General features: G+C 37.5%; 1 protein-coding gene across 1 annotated transcript in view; it reads left to right on the forward strand.

Annotated features, from left to right (window-relative positions):
- LOC105172345 (mannosylglycoprotein endo-beta-mannosidase) overlaps positions 1 to 4807 on the forward strand; it is a 19648-nt gene extending 14841 nt beyond the window's left edge. Inside the window, exons 9-12 of the mRNA XM_011093729.2 lie at positions 2201 to 2663; positions 2702 to 2907; positions 2991 to 3218; positions 3685 to 4807. Coding sequence (XP_011092031.1) covers positions 2201 to 2663; positions 2702 to 2907; positions 2991 to 3218; positions 3685 to 4476 — 1689 coding nt within the window. The 3' untranslated portion in view covers positions 4477 to 4807. The remainder of the gene's footprint in view (positions 1 to 2200; positions 2664 to 2701; positions 2908 to 2990; positions 3219 to 3684) is intronic.

Below are 17113 nucleotides of genomic sequence, written 5' to 3' on the forward strand. Positions count from 1 at the left end.
CACCCCCCCCCCCCCCAATGTGTATTGACCTTGTGTGTCTGTGCATATATACATGTGCATGTGTCTCACGATGTTAATCAAACCAAAATTATTGTCCTACTCAACGAAGTTGTAGGTAGCAGTCAGTATGGTCGGTCGACCGCAAGAATTGGTTTTAAATCTATTTCTTCAAGGGTAAAAGCGGCTTTTGTTAAAACTAAGTCCATTGCATCACAGATTCTATGACAAAAAATTCTAGTTTCCATCATTATATGCCTCATTTGATCAATGCATCCATACATGTTTTTCTTCAACTTTAGGGAGCTCTAGCTTGACTCAAATATGGCGGTAGTAACTGAGATATTGTTAAATGTTATGTTCTTATATGGAAACTTTGGAGGGGGAGAGAGTGAGAGATATTTACATGAGGTTCTAAGGGATTTCCTTCTCGTATAAGTAGTGTTGGTGATTTTGTAAGTGAACGAAATTGAACAAGTAATAAACTGGTCGTTAGATATCGTCCAATAGGGATTGTTTACCTTAACAAAATGTATTAATCTTGTTATTGTGTAAACCAACTGAATAGGATGAGAAATTGAGGTAAACTAATAAAATCTATCAACTAAATTTTAACAAACAAGAGAATGTGATATAGAGAAAATTCAATAGCCAAGCACTAAGGTATTTGATTTCATTTGAACTATTCCTCTCAATTATTCTATCATCAATTTAATATTATTAACTACAACGGATGAATAATCCATTCAAATTAAGATTTATTACCTATTTCCCAATAACAAATAATAAGCATAAACAAATGTACAAAGATAAATAGGCGTTCAATCAAATTCTGTATAGAACTTCTATTCCAATTTACCTTATGGAGTTCATTATTCAGATAGAAGAAGCGATTTTTTTTCTCGAACTCATCTCCTATAATCAAATTAATCAAATACTTGCCAGATGTTCGCAAGTGTTGAAAAAAATAATGATTTATTATAAAGATAAGGAAAAATCAATTCAAGGAAGTATATCGACCAAATGACTCAAACTATATATTATAAGACCTAGCAATTTACAAAGAACAAAAATAAAAGAGGAAGAAGAAAATAGAATCTTGATAAGAAGATAGCCGCTTCTTGGAAGTTGTGCCGATCTTGTTAAAAGAATTAGGTCTCCTTTCTTGCTCAACCTCTCTTTCTCTAACTTTCTCCAGGATTCTCTCTTTTGAGCTCTAGGATGGTGTATTTTAAATGCCTTCCTGGTGGGGGCAAAAGCAAAATTAACAGGATGCAAACAGAAACACATACTAATTTCCACATTGTGGTGCCAAAGCTGGTGCTGAGGCACAAGGTCACGGCCTATTTCTCTTCTTATTTTTCTTGCGCTGCAGCTCCAGAATTCTGGAATCAACGCTTTGGCTCTTTTCTCTTTTCTTCATAATTTCCAATCTAGCTCTTTCTTGATTAAAATTTTTCATTATAACATTTCAAAACATATTGTTAAATCATGGAGTGGTTGGGTTGACGTTAGAGGAGATGGAGAAGATTATCTATTATTGTTGGAGGCCCGTAACTACTTAGGTATAGAAGAATGATTCTTGAAAACGCCTAAAAGTATATTCTTGGAAAAATGTCCATGTATTTGGGTTTTACTCTGAAAGTAGAAATCAAGCAAAATGTTTTCAAGTTTTATGATGTGAAGGGCCCACAAGATCCACCAATTTATTTCTCAGGGCAAAATGTTTCGCAAAATAATAGCCCAAAAACTAGTGAACTGGAAAACATCTACAAATGAATTGCATATCTTATTCATATTAAATCGATTTTAAAATATCAATAAATGAATCTTGATCATGTTAAATTGATTTTGAGGGCCTTATGCATGTATGAGTCATATTATTGATGAAATGTGTGATAATTATGTTGAGAACTACTTCCACCTTTAAAATGAATTCTGATAGCCATTATAGTAGCATGTGAGATACTGGGCACCAAAAGTTGCTTTTCTTTTTCTTGCTAAGTAAATGAGTATGATTACACTTTGCATCCTCTCAGTTTGTCTTGATATTTCCATAAACCTGAGAAGTGGTATTCTGAGCATTAAGTAAAGCAAGTACTTAAATGCAATAGCTCGCTTTTTCAGTTTTAGTACCCAAGTTGAGTAGTCAAAAGTCTGGCGGAAATAAGACAGGTTATGATATTTAGCAATTTGCTTGTAGGTTTGGCAAGAATTCTGGATAACTGGGGACTGTGATGGACGAGGCGTTCCAGTATCAAATCCTGATGGTCCCCTGGACCATGACCTATTTTTGCTTTGCGCTAGGGACACTGTGAAGCTGCTAAGAAACCATCCTAGTCTTGCTCTCTGGGTTGGAGGTAATGAGCAAGTGCCACCAGATGATATTAATACAGCTCTGAAAAAGGATCTAGAACTCCATCCTTACTATGAAACTTCTACGAATTGCAAGCATTCCAAGGAAGAGATATCCTCAACTTGGAAGGACCCAAGTGAATATCTGGATGGAACACGTATATACATCCAAGGATCCATGTGGGATGGTTTTGCTAATGGGAAGGGGGACTTTACTGATGGTCCTTATGAAATTCAGAATCCCGAGAACTTTTTCAAGGATGACTTTTACAAATATGGTTTCAATCCTGAGGTTGGTTCTGTAGGAACACCTGTGGCAGCTACTATCAGAGCCACAATTCCTCCACAGCTGTGGCAGCTACTATCAGAGCAACAATGCCTCCAGTGGGATGGCAGATGCCCTTATTCAAAACATTGGCGAATGGCTATGTCCAGGAAGTCCCCAATCCTATATGGAACTATCATAAGTACATACCATACTCAAAACCAGGCTTGGTTCATGACCAGATTTTACTATATGGAACACCTAAGGATCTTGATGACTTTTGTCTTAAGGTATACTGCAGTATTTCGTAATTCCTCAAGTTCATAGTTGGCTGTCAAGTTTTTGTTATGTGAACTTAAAGTATCTATTTCAGGCGCAACTGGCTAATTACATCCAATATAGAGCTCTCTTAGAAGGTTGGACCTCGCGTATGTGGACCAAATACACAGGTGTGTTGATTTGGAAAACTCAAAACCCATGGACAGGACTAAGGGGCCAATTCTATGATCATCTGCATGAGCAAACAGCAGGGTTCTATGGCTGTCGTTGTGCTGCAGAACCAATTCATGTTCAGCTAAATCTAGCAACATATCTTGTGGAGGTAACCATGAATGGTTTTTTATAAATATTCAGCATGAGTCTAGAGTCTGTTCTTAATGCTTGATCTTCTTTCAGCTAAATAAAATACCAAAACCCCAAGTATGAAAAGTTCCTGTCTCTTCTTATGCATGAAATATTTTTCATGCAACATCTCCTATACCCATTGCTTTTTTGTTTTCATTTTCGATGTGAAAGAATACAAGATTTATGAGTGTGCATGTTACAAATTCTAATCTAATAATCTGCACCACTGTAAAGAAAATTGTAAACACAATTTCACTACCATCATGTGTTACTGTTACTGGATTTTCATGATAGGATTAGTAGATTAATGGATGAGTGGATTGATTTTTGACGGAAGAGTAGGATATACCTGCCTAATATACCCTTCTAGACAAGTTCGTCTTTTGTTGATCATTTACTTGATTTATTGGAAGAGGAAAATTTATGCGAGTGTAATAATACAGGTGGTGAACACAACATCAGAAGAACTATCCAATGTGGCTATAGAAGTGTCAGTTTGGGATCTAGAAGGAGCATGTCCATACTATGAAATCTTTGACAAACTCACTATACCATCCAAAAGCACAATATCTACTTCTGAGATAAAGTATCCAAAGTCTGAAGATCCTAAACCTGTCTATTTTCTTCTTCTTAAACTCTATAAAATGTCAGATTATGAGATATTATCCAGGAACTTTTATTGGTTACATCTGCCAGGTGGCGACTATAAGCTCCTGGAACCATACAAAAACAATAAAATTCCCCTTAAAATTACTTCTCTAACTTTCATAAGGGGTTCCAGCTATGAGGTCAGGATGCACATAGAGAATAAGTCACAAGAACCTAATTCAAGAAGTCTAGTCCATAAAAACCATGTCTTCGAAGATGCCAACAGAGATTTTGGTATGCCACCATCAGAAGCCGTAGATGGTGTACCTGATAGAGAAAAGGGGACCAGCTTGTTTCCTAAGATGCTTAGGAACTTTTTGACTAAAGCCAGTGATCTGCAAGTCACTGAAATCAATGGAACTGAGACTGGAGTCGCTTTCTTTCTCCATTTCTCTGTCCATGCTTCAAAAACTCAGAAAAACAATGAAGACACTCGGATTTTGCCAGTTCATTACTCAGACAACTATTTCTCATTGGTACCTGGGGAAGTAATGACTGTAATCCTTAACTTTGAGGTTCCCTCGCGCATTACCCCTCGCATTATGCTTCATGGTTGGAACTACCAAGGTGGACATACTGTTCTCTAGCTGCTATGAAGAACTAATGTTCTGGCAACGAACACTGTTCATTGCTTTCTCTCTGATGTTTCAAGTCATTGCTAATGAAGATCGTCAATAGCTGCAGGCAAAGATCCACCAGCTGGATACTAGGTCATGTTCTGTTCCCGTGCTTAGGACTGTACTCTTTGGAGAGTCAGGTACTGAGGTGTATAAAAATGTCTGGTACTGTTTATCTTTGTAAGTATTATCCATAATGGTATTAGCAACTTGCACACTGACCTGAGATTGTGTAAACTGTTTGAACTCCTTTTACTGTCAATGTCTTATTATTGCTTAAGGTCATCTGTTTTGCCTACTACTTAGCTTTAATTTCCTTGCATCTCGTTCCTCCGGCCAACCAGCACACACGTGAAGTACGACCCTGTTTACATGTTTCAGTTGGATGCAATTTCCAGGATCCCTAGTTGACTATCTACAATGATTTATGTTAACAACCTCAGGCTCAGAATTGCATTTGGCCTTTCTATAAGAAAGATGGCGCGAATTACATCCACACACCTTGAGAAATGGTGTAATTGCAAATACATTTCCATAAGATGAGAAATTATATATGGCCTCCCTGAGATTTGTTCCGTCTTGCATATAACTCTCACTAATAGAGTTTTGGTGAATTTATTGGATGTTACTTTGAAAATACCCTTGATCAATAATTTGACTATAATTTGATTAATTTTTTGGACTGACATGCTTTTGATTTTAGAATATTGAGGGATTAAATGTTATAATCTATTATAAGTTGTATCTAAGTATTATATTTATTTTTTTCTTGCTAAGCTAGCTGTTTTTTTATTGTTTATAGCCGTTAGAAATGTTTCAATATATACATATTTTAGTCTAAAGGCTTTCCATGCAATCTTTTCATGGGCTCTCAATGGACATCTCATACTCAAGGGAAAATAGATTGAGATATCGAAAAGAGAGGTATAATAAACATGGGTGATTGAAGAAAAACCATTATTATGATTTCTGAAACGAGGGCTATTCACGCAATGTCAAGAAACTACTATATGCACCAGCATTTAATAGTAACCTGTTGACAGTAACATCTAATGTAAGTTGTATACATGAAATATTCTTTGTTTTTTATTTTTTTTATTTTTTTTGATAGTGAAATGAGATTATGTATTAATCAAATGGGCATCAGCCCGAATCACAAATAAAGTTTGGAGGGACAACACCCTCAGATAAACCCATAGCTGATTTAGCTAGCAGGTGAGCGCATTGATTTGCAGATCTACGCGTAAAGCAAAACGAAGTTGAATGATCATTCTGAATCATGGACTTAATATCAGCGATGATAGGACCGATAGGTGAACAATCCTCTTTTCTTGGATCTTATGTACCACGTGGAGGCAATCACCCTCAATGACACAAAGAGTCTAAACTTCTCAACAATGAAGTTCGGTAGCCATGCGAGTAGCAAGAGCTTCTCCATGTTCCGGGGAGTTGATATCTGACATAACAATGGATTGCCACAGCAGACAATCACCTTTCCAATCACGTGCAATGACCCCCAAACCGGTCCCGGTGCCTTCACCAAACAGTGCCGCATCAAAGTTGATCTTGATTGATCCTTTGCTTGGTGGTTTCCAAGCACACCTAGAAGAAAGAATAGGAGCCTTGACCGCCACTGCGTTTTGGAAATCTTTAAGGAACGAGCCAGCAGATGAAATACAATCCAACGGGTTGCATAATCTATGCTTCATGACGAGACTATTTCTCCTTCCCAAAAGTCAGCCAACACAATATAGCAAAAACCAGTTGAATTGTTCATTATCTACAGCCTTCCTCACCTACATTAGCCATGATGCAATGTTGCTTGGCGAGGACCCAGTAACCATCCAAGGGAGATTGGATAATGCCCAGAGCTGCCTTGCAAACGAACAATCGATGAGAATATGTTTGAAGTTCTCTTCTGCTACACCACAGGTCGAGCAGGTTGGCTCAACCATGCACCATTGGCGAATCAGATTCGACATTATGGGGATGGCTTCTTCGTGCAATCGCCACAAGAAGATCTTGACTTTGTTAGGGATCTTTGCATTCCAAATGAAACTCCAATTACCTGCATGATCGCTACTTTGGCCCACAAGAGAGTCACTATTTTCTGCAGAAAGTTGGTGAGCTAAATGGAAAGCAGATTTGACTAAGAAGTTACCATTCTTATTATAATGCCACATTTGGAGATCAGCTGAGCAGGAGCTTCCCGATGGAATTGATTGGATAAGCGTGGCATCTTCAGCATAAAACAGCCTCTCAATAAGCTCCTTGTTCCAGCTTTGTGTATCTGTAGAGAGATGAAGGTATTTCTTTTCCACAAAACAACCTAACCAACTATTACAAAATTGGAGTACGAAACTCCTTAAGATTATTACAGGCAAATATTACAACTTGAATAATAATAATAAAATGAACAGAATGAAGAAATAATTAGAACAACAGTATAACAAAGAACCAACCGACCCACGGTTGCACCACCACCACAGATGCACCAATATACTCCGATCACGAAGATCTTACTACCTCACGGTCACAAAGATCCAACACTTTCACACAGAACTTTTAGTGAGGAAGATAAGAAAAATTATTGCTTCAGTCTGTCAATGGCCGAAGGGGAAGAACCCCTTTTAAAGGGGTGAGAAATAGGATGTAGAAGGAAAACCCCATGTTTAAACAAAGAAAAAGAATCAGAAGATATGGCGACAGAGAAACAGAGAGTAGAGAAGACAGTGCAAGAAAAGGGAAGAGTGGAAATGGTTGTTAGGGTTAGGGTTTAGAGATTAAGTAGGTAAAGAACCGGTTTGGGTCGAGGCAAGGTGGGTTGGTTAGTGGGCCTGCCAGGTGCGTCGGGTAAGTGGCCTACCAAGTGGGCCTTTTAATTAAGTCATTGGGCCACAAAATATAACAGTATCATCATTGATCAAATCACGTACTCGTAAATCTGGAATGAAGATGCTACGTGAGTACTAGGTAGAAAAGTAATCGATCTCGGCGACTAGGGATCACTTCAAACACCAATGTTTCGTCCATCTTCGACTCACCACCGAACTCCCTTGGATATAATATGACGTGCTCCAATGAGACTTTGCTAAGTAAATGATGAATTGTAGCCTTTCTTAGCGTGAAAGAAATCCACTTGTGGGAAATAACGAGCTTTGAGTATATGACTAATCAGGAGATACGGATTCGTCATAATACGCCAACTTTACTTCGCTAGCAATGCAAGATTAAACGCTTGCAATTTTCAAAACCCAACATCTTCATCTTTCTTGGATCTACACATCTTCTCCCATGCCACCTAATGAATTTTTTTTCAATTCGCATCTTGCCAAAAAAAAATTTGCTGCAATGCTCTCAATTTCCCATAGAAGAGTATCAGAAAGTTTAGAACAATTAATGCAATAAGTCGGTATAGATTGAAGAATAGATTTAATAAGAACTTCTTTACCCCCATATGAAAGAATTTTCTCCTTCTAGCCACTCACTCGTTGCCATACTATAGTCCGAATATAGCTGAAGAGGTCCCTTTTATTTCGACCAACGAAGTAAGGCACCCAAGTACTTTGCTGGCAAAGAATCAATTTTTAACATCAAGCAGTTCAGCCAGCTCCATGCGATTTTCCTATGTCGTATTTTTGCTAAAGAAGATAGAAGACTTGTCCAAGTTAATAAGTTGTCCGGATGCCCTCTCATATGCCTCAAGCACCCGTCTGATACAAATCATAGTCTCTTTTATGGTTTGGCAAAAAAATATGATAGTGTCATCGGCAAACAATAAATGAGAGGCGTTTGGCGGTTGCCCAACAACTACCACCCCATGGAGATGACATTGTTTTCTTTAGCCTGCAAAAGACAACTGAGGCCTTCTGCACACAGGATAAATAGATAAGGAGAAAGAGGGTTTCCTTGTCCAGTACCTTTTTCTGGTAGAAGAAAACCAAATTGAGTCCCATTGAGCATAAAGAAGTAGGTGACGGACTTAACACATAACATGATCAAAGCAACAAATCTATCTTGGAACCCTAACTTAACAAGCATGCGTTCCAAGAAATTCAACTCAATCCTATTGTAAGCTTTACTTATGTCTAATTTGACTACCGCATGACCCTCTCTACCTCTCCTTCTATTTTTAAGGAAGTGATTAATCTCAAAAGCCACCAGAACATTATCAGTAATGAGTCTCCTTGGAATGAATGCAGACTATGAAGGTAAATCAATAAGATCAAGAAGAGGTTTAAGCCGATTAGCTATCATCTTATAAGCAAGTTTAAAGACGACATTACATAGATTAATCAGTCTGAATTGAGCCACAGTTTTTGGTTTTTGACATTTCGGAATATATGGGTAAAATTCAGTGAAGATTGAAAATGTGGTTATTAAGCAAACAAAGTACAGTCTTAGTAGTAGCTCCCCAACAATATTCCAAAAACATTGATAAAACACCAGGGGCATGCCATCAGTGCCAGGGTTGAAGGGAAACATTTGAATAAGAGCTGATTTTACCTCTTCTATTGTGCAAACCTCAAGCAGTTTCGTATTCATCTTAGATGTAAACCGGGTTGGAACAATCTCTATCACTTCATCTAACTCCTCCTTCATTTGTCAAACAGATGAGAATATGGTGTGAAAATAGCACTGGAGTCAGGATCATCACACCAATCACCGCTTTCATCCTGAATGCGTTCGATCGGGTTGGTCTTCCGTCTTTGCGAAGCTTTATGAAAGAATACCATGTTGCGATCTCTCTCCGCCGACCATGCTGCTTTACCATGCTATTTCCATTTAACTTCCTCGACCAAAAGGAGGGAATTTAATTGAGTTTTGAAGGAAGAAAACCTAACCTATTCCAGACCTAAGATATCCTTAGATTGAAAAGAGGCAATATCTCATTCAAGGAGTTCAATTTGTTTTGGAATGTCCCCAAATTCTTTCCTACTCTATTTCAACAGTCCTAATTCGCACGTGTAAAGCCTATGTGCCAACTCATTTGTGGAATCAACTAGAAGATGTATGCCAAAGTTCCGAAATATTTTTCAATCTTTAGATTTAATCCAAAGTGCTTCACACCTTTTAGGATGACCCCCGACCCACGTTGTCTATTTTTCCTCTCGTACTATAATAATAGGTGCATGATCCGAGTAGATTTGATTAAGATGTTCACTCCTTGTCTTTGGTCATTTTGTAGTCCAAGCCAAGTTGACACAAGCCCTATCAAGTTGTTCCTCACCAAGAACGGATGGTCCCTGATGTTCGCCCACAAGAAAGAAAGTCCCGAGAAACTAAAATCATGTAGTTCACTATCAAGAAGATCTTGTCGAAAAGAGCAGAATCGCCATTGAGGGGTTGGGAGAGTGCTATCTTTTCCAGAATCTGAAATGATCACATTGTAGTCTCCGACGCAAAGCCATGCAAATTTGAAGACCGACTGAGACGCCAACGAAGATCCCACATTAAGGTTTGTTTACTAGAATCAGGCTCGCCATAGAATCCAGTAAAATGCCAGAATTCCTCCCCTTCCCATAAGCTCACCCTCGCATCAATATTGTTGTTGGGAAAACTCACTAAATCAACAGATATACCCTTGTCCCAAAGCAACACCAGTCATTCGCTTTTACCCTTTGAGTCCACTCCCAGGCCATACATGTTAGCATTATCTTCACTTGTTCGATTCTCTTATTGTTACATTTGGTCTCCATTAAGAAAACAAATAGGGGGTTAAATTTGCATTTGAGGTCATAGAGATGTCGAATTGTCCAAGGACCCCCCATGCCTTAGCAATTCCAACTTAAACAGATCATATGGCGGGACTGCAATGCAGTCTCCCGAAATTTCATCTTCTTCAATGAGGTGGTAGTCAAGGAACTTTTTCCTTGTCAAGATATGAAATCCAGAGATAAGTCGAATGATGGGGGCGACTTGCGTTTGCCTTGGTAGATGATTAGGCTTTAGTGGTTGATGGGCATTTGGCTCGATCTTTGAAGAGAGTGCGTTTATTTTTGGTATTGTGTATGATGGGTCCAAGATTGAAAGGATCTGAGCCTCCACATTCTCATGTTGTACTCTGGATAAGGCATCAGTAGTTCTATTATCAGTTCCCTTTTTATATTGAACTTCTTAACTAAGTCCCAATAATTTAGTCACCCATTTTTGTTGCAGCAGGGAATCCACTCTTTGATCAAGTATGTACTTTAAACTCCTGTGATCAGTCCTTATGATAAAATGGTTTCCCTGCAGATAATGCCTCCACTTGGTAACAGCTAACAGCAAGGCTAGAAATTTTTTCTCATAGGTAGAAAGTCCTAGATTCTTAGCTGCCAAAGCTTTGCTTAGATAAGCAATAGGTTTTTCCCCTTGCATCAAAACTGCACCTATTCCTTTCCCACAAGCATTTGTCTCAACCACAAAGGGTTGAGAAAAAAATCTGGCATATCTAACAAAGGTGCAGTAGTCATCACTTCTTTCAGTTGGTTGAAGGCTATTTTAGCCTCTGCAATCTACTCAAAAGCATCCTTCTTGAGAAGAGCAGTCATGGCTTGCTAATAAGTCCATATCCCTAAGGGATATCCTTTAATAGACTGTAAGTCCCAAAAATCCCTTTAAGGCTTTAACATTAGTGGGGGTTGGCCATTTGAGCATGCTTTCAATTTTATGGAGGTCAGTAGCAACAACCTCCCAAGATATGATTTGTCCCAGATATTCCATTTTTAACTGAGCAAAAGAACACTTGCTCTTTTCTGCATAGAGCTGGTGCTTCCTAAGTGGTTCTATCACTGTTCTGAGGTGCACTAGGTGCATTCCCCAATCCTTGTTGTAGATTAAAATGTCATCAAAGAACACCAAAACAAACTTCCTAAGGTAAGGGTCAGAAACAACATTCATTTGTGCTTGAAAAGTTGAGGGAGCATTACACAATCCAAAGGGTATAACCAGAAACTCATAATGCCCATTATGAGTAATGAAGCTGGTTTTGGGTATATTTTTCTCCCTCATCCTTATCATAAGTATCCTAATCCTAAGTCAATCTCAGAGAAGTATCTAGCACCACGTAGCTCATCAAGTAATTCATCAATTATAGGGATGGGAAAGTTACGTGTATCTGTCTATTGAGGTACTTGTAGTCAACATATAGCCTCCAAACTCCACCCTTTTTCTTCACTAATAGCACTGGGGATGTAAAAAAGCTCTGGTTTGGCCTTATGATCCCACTCTTAAGCATTTACTTTAGTATCCTCTCAATCTCAATTTTCTGCCTGTATGCACATCTGTATGGATGTTGTTTTCTGGGGATTACAGCGGGGAGTAACTCAATGCGATGCTCAATGCCTCTCTCAGGGGGAAGTGAGCTGGGCTTCTTAAACACATCATCATATTGCTAGCGTAGCTTAGTTACTTTAATGTTCTCATCTATCCTATTTAGGACCTTGGAGGTTAAAAGGAGCTCCCCATCTTCATCTTGAATTCTCCTTCTTAACATTTTAACTAGTGAATGTGCAGTCATGAATTTAAACCCTGGCTCATTAGATAAAGCTTTAAGGATCAGCTTCCCTTCTGCCTAGTTGAGGGTGATCTTTAGTTTGTGAAAACTGAGCCAGTCACATCCCAATACTAAATCACGCCCTCCTAGCTTCAGCAGCCTCACAACGTGTGAATTTTTATATCCTTACACCTCCCAACTGAATCTTGGATACACCAACTTGCTGATAACCTTGCTGCCATCAGCCACCCTAACTACATAGGGGTGGTATTCTTTAGTTGACGCCCTAAGGCTCCAACAACCTTCTCATTAATGAAACAATAGGTACTACCACTATTTATTAGAATAAGAATTTCCTTGTCTCTTACCAGTGCATTGACCTTTAGAGCTACAACTGACACTTCCTTTCATAGCATGTAAGGAAACTGCAACCTCCTTTGTCTCTTCCCCTTCTGTTGAACACTCATCTTGCTTAGCACTACCACAGTCTCTTGCTTCTTCACCACTCATCAACATATAAACCTGTCTAAATTTGCATCTATGCCCAGACATAAAAAGTTCATCACACCTGTAGCACAATTTTTTTTTCTTTCTTGGCTCTCACTCTACTTCGGGCAGAAACCTTTTGGCTTGGGGGTTGTTCGGGCAAGGGAAAGATGGTTTCGATTCACAGTATGCTCTTGCTTCCTGTCAAGTATAACAGCGTAGTTCAATGAGGTAGGATTGCAGGTAGATACGAAGGACTTGACCTCCTCCTTCAGTCCACTAATGAACTTCATCATAAAGAATTCTTCCTCAAGATTTTTGTTGAAGATGAGCATTTGATCCTTTAGCTCTTCGAACTTCTCCAGATATGCATTTACAGTAGTTTCATGGTGGAGTTTGTTGAACTCTGTCATAACTCTTTCATTGTCCAGGGCCTCAAATCTCTCAAGTATGTTTACTACTAGATAATCTAAAGAACAAAACTCTTTCTTCTCAATATAGCCTTGGTACCACAGCTCATCCCTTCCTTGCACATATATCGGAGCCATAGGAACCTTCTGATCTTCAAGTACTGGAATCAATTGAAAATACTTGGTGTGTCTCCTTACCCAGCTTCTGGCATTCCCATTTTGTTTAAGGCACTATAAGTTCTCATATTTTGATAACTGTGGTGCTCTTATCTGGAGACATTGCTGCCCTCGTGCCCGGAGGAGTTGTGCACAACAGCAATTGAGGATGAGCTCTTCCCCACAGATGCAATTAGGCTTTCTCCTAGGATGGACTTCTTTCTATTGTATGCTACAGCTGTTCAACAACACTTTGGAGCGGCCGTTGAACAGTTATCAAGCTGTGTTCCACATTTAAAATCGAAGCTTGAAGCCCTTCCTGCACCTCCATCACTTAATCTAAACGACTGTGGATCTCATCTTCACTAGCCTGCCTCCTAGCCTTTTCATCCATAAACATTGTATCTGTTTTCTTTTGTGCTTCTTGTATTTCTTTCAATCTTGTTCCATCAGTCATTTTAGTGTATTTTAGGTCCAAGGATTGAGTGGCTCTGAGGGCAAATGTAATGGTTATGAGTGAAAATTCGCAAAAATGTAAACTAGAACGAGAAAAGAGGTGGGAAGAAAAAGAGAGACAGAGAGAAAATGAGAGAAATCGATCTTAATTCCTTCAATAATAATCCTTTACACGTCATTGGCCCTTTTTACATAGAGTTGCACCAAAAAATTGATTAAAGCAAAAAGCTGAAAATTACAATAAAATTTAGAAAATTGTGTGCTTTTTTTCCGTCTTCATCTCATATTTGGGTGGCTCTTTTACTTTGCGAAAATAGTTCAAAAAGGCAAATCCACAATACCCCAGTTACGCTCGAATCTCCTCCATCCACGTGTCTCATTGTTGGTCTAGATTAGGGATGGATATCAGAGTCGAATTCCCCAATTCTTTTCTTAATCTGATCGCGCCCTAGCTCCTTCGAAACGATGTCGATTTTGGTTTTGATTTTTCAATTTACCCCAAATTTTAACCTTGCCCTTGATCCAACAATTCAGGTGTGTCTTTCCAATCATACGGTCCTTTTCAATAGTCGTGTTTTGGTTGTGAAACGCTACACCAAGTTACAGAACTGAAATTACCTAATACATGATATCCGATATATTATCATTTATATCATTGAACCAGGAACTAATTAATCTGACAAAAATTGCGCCCATTATCACTAAGAATAGGTGTAGAAACCAAAACTTCAGGAGGGATTGATATGGTTGCTTTTATGTAAATTACTTCCCAGGATATTGACCTAGGAGAAACTAGAAAAAAGATAAGATTATGATCTATTAGATGTAAATTTATATTAAGATGGGTTCCTATGTAGGAGCATCCTGAAATAATAAATGAATATGTTAGGTGAAAGACTATTAGAAACAATAACTTCCACATGACACTTACCTAGGTGGAAACAAATTAATTCCTCTAGATATAGCATGCATTGGGGATGTCCTACTCTGCTGGGACATCGACAAATGAAATGAGAAAATTGGTTAAATGTGAAAGTATTGTGATGGTTTAGAAATTAAGGCTACTAACCTCAAAGGGCATCCTTGGGGCTTTTTGAGCTTTATGTTGCGGTGTGAGTTGTGGGACTTGGGGCTCTGGAATTGGTTCATGTTGTGGGACTTGTGGCTGCTCTGCAACTTGTTCATATTGTGGGACTTGGGGTTGCTCTGGAACTTGTTCATCTTGGGAGGGTTGGAAACAAGATGGGAGCATCTGCATTTTAGGATAGATTGTCATAAAGTGAAATAAAGTGGTCATAAAATATTAATATAGAATATTTACCTCTGAAGGAAATGTTTCAGTTTCATCAGAAGGTGTTACATTTGGGGCACTGGAACTCTGTCTACCTTTTCTTGAGCCTGATGCATCATGTGAGGTTCTGGACCTCTGTCTGACTTGATTTGGATTCTGTAAAGAAATAATTTAAATGAGAATCACATGAAAATATAGATGACAGCTATGAAATAAAATAAAAAGTTACAATTATCTATTTGAACTTGGAATTAGGTGTGAGGGGGGTTGGTGCGACTCCTTTTACATCGCGGCCTTTACTTAAGTAAATTGCACAAGTATGGGTAAGACCCCTTCTTTAATAATGTGCCTGTATACCTCACATCATTTGCATCCCTCCTTTTGGAATTTCTTTCACCTTCACACTTTGATTATTATATTTAGGGGATCAACCGTTCGCATTTTTGAATCTTCATAGTCATGCATTCTAGGAACTGGGTGGATCATGGAGTTGTAAACTTTCATATATGCATCCTTCTTGAAAAAGTCATTGATATATTCCCCCACAGTCATTCTATGGTAATAAATTGAAGTAATGGCATGACAGCACGGATACCTAACAAGCTGAAACATGCCACAGCTGCAAAAACCTTTTGCATAAAATGCATGACCTCATATTTATCTTCCCTAACCCAAGAAGGGAAACAATTTCTACTCTCATATCTCTGAATTTCAGTTTTTTTAGTTATATTAGGGCACACTACCCATTATTCTTTTCATCCTTTCTCTCTTGACTTGAAATTTTGCTATGAATTTCTTTCTTATCCATTCAAATATGTCCATTATAGGTAAATCTCTTACTTCAAAAACCACTCTCACTATCATATTTTTCAACCTCAACAAATACTACTAGAATGGGATAAATATTATAATTTGAATCCATTTTAATAGCAAGCTTACCCCTTGTATAACCCCTTCAACCCAATAATTGGTCGAGAAGCCTCAATGAAACCATCCCTCATCCCCTACAAACAAAACTTCATTCTTTGTACTACGAGTGGGTTGATTTCTTTGTTCATTTTATGATTGTAGAGTTTCAAGGGTTATGCTTGACAACTGTATGACAGTAGTCGTACAATCTGCCATATTGCTCTTTCACATCACTCTTTTATCAATTCAAGAGCATGTTTTTTGGCCCGGTACAATTTATACCTGCTTACTTTAAACTGCATTTTTCTTTTGATTTTGTTCTTTAATGACTGAAGGGACTCATTAAGACTGTCCCTTACAAAGGATTCCATTTTTCTACCAATGTACTTAAAATTGGCCTACCTGTTCATAACGTTGTGTGTACAAGTACGCTTGCCCTTAACAGACCTTACTTGAAATGTTGGTGACTTAATTACTGAAGAAGCACCAAGCTTCCAATTGCACTCTTCTTACATGTCGCAATGATTATGTTTTTTTCATTTTTCAAAAACTTCAAGTCCCAACCTCTTCTTACAACCCAATCCCTAAACACCTCTCCACGTTTGGCTTTTATCTTAAATTTCATACCTTACAACCAAATCTACTTCACCTATGTTCATTCTCTAATTCCAAACTGGATACTGATCCGATACAAATTAAGATAACATTGCAGTCTTTCTAGTCTCTTAATAACCCCCTAATGCCATCATCCCATTCTAAAATTTTTATAGCATGATTGATATGTAGGATGAGCAAGGAATGGAATTAGCACAATTGTACAAAAAAATACTCTATTATATTTGTACCCTTAATCGTAAATTTTTAAATTAATACAATTTTAACATTATAATTTTTAGGACTTTAATATATTGTTAAAAATTAATTATATATAATTAATTTATATAAAATTTAATTAAATGAAAATTAAAAAAAAATAGTTGAAGTTGTGATATTTTATAATTGTACAAAAAAAATACTCTATTATATTTGTACCCTTAATTATAAATTTTTAAATTAAATACGATTTTAACATTATAATTTTTTGAATTTTAATATATTGTTAAAAATTAATTATATATAATTAATTTATATAAAATTTAATTAAATAAAATTAAAAAAATTAAATGTTGAAGTCATAATTTCTGATCACTTCATGTCTGATTAGAAATCACGACGTCAAGTCCTGATGCACGACTTGCCCATTTTTTTTTAAAAAAAAAAACTTTTAATATTGAGTCGTGATTTTAAATCACGTCTCGACATATTATTATTAATGTATTAAAAATAATTATATTAATATAATTTTTTTTTGTTTAACTAATAAAAAAATAAATAACTCGATTGTTTTTGAGCTGAAAAAAGTCATTGAAAACGTTACTTTTG

Source organism: Sesamum indicum, linkage group LG10, assembly GCF_000512975.1.
Source record: "Sesamum indicum cultivar Zhongzhi No. 13 linkage group LG10, S_indicum_v1.0, whole genome shotgun sequence".
Lineage (NCBI taxonomy): Eukaryota > Viridiplantae > Streptophyta > Magnoliopsida > Lamiales > Pedaliaceae > Sesamum > Sesamum indicum.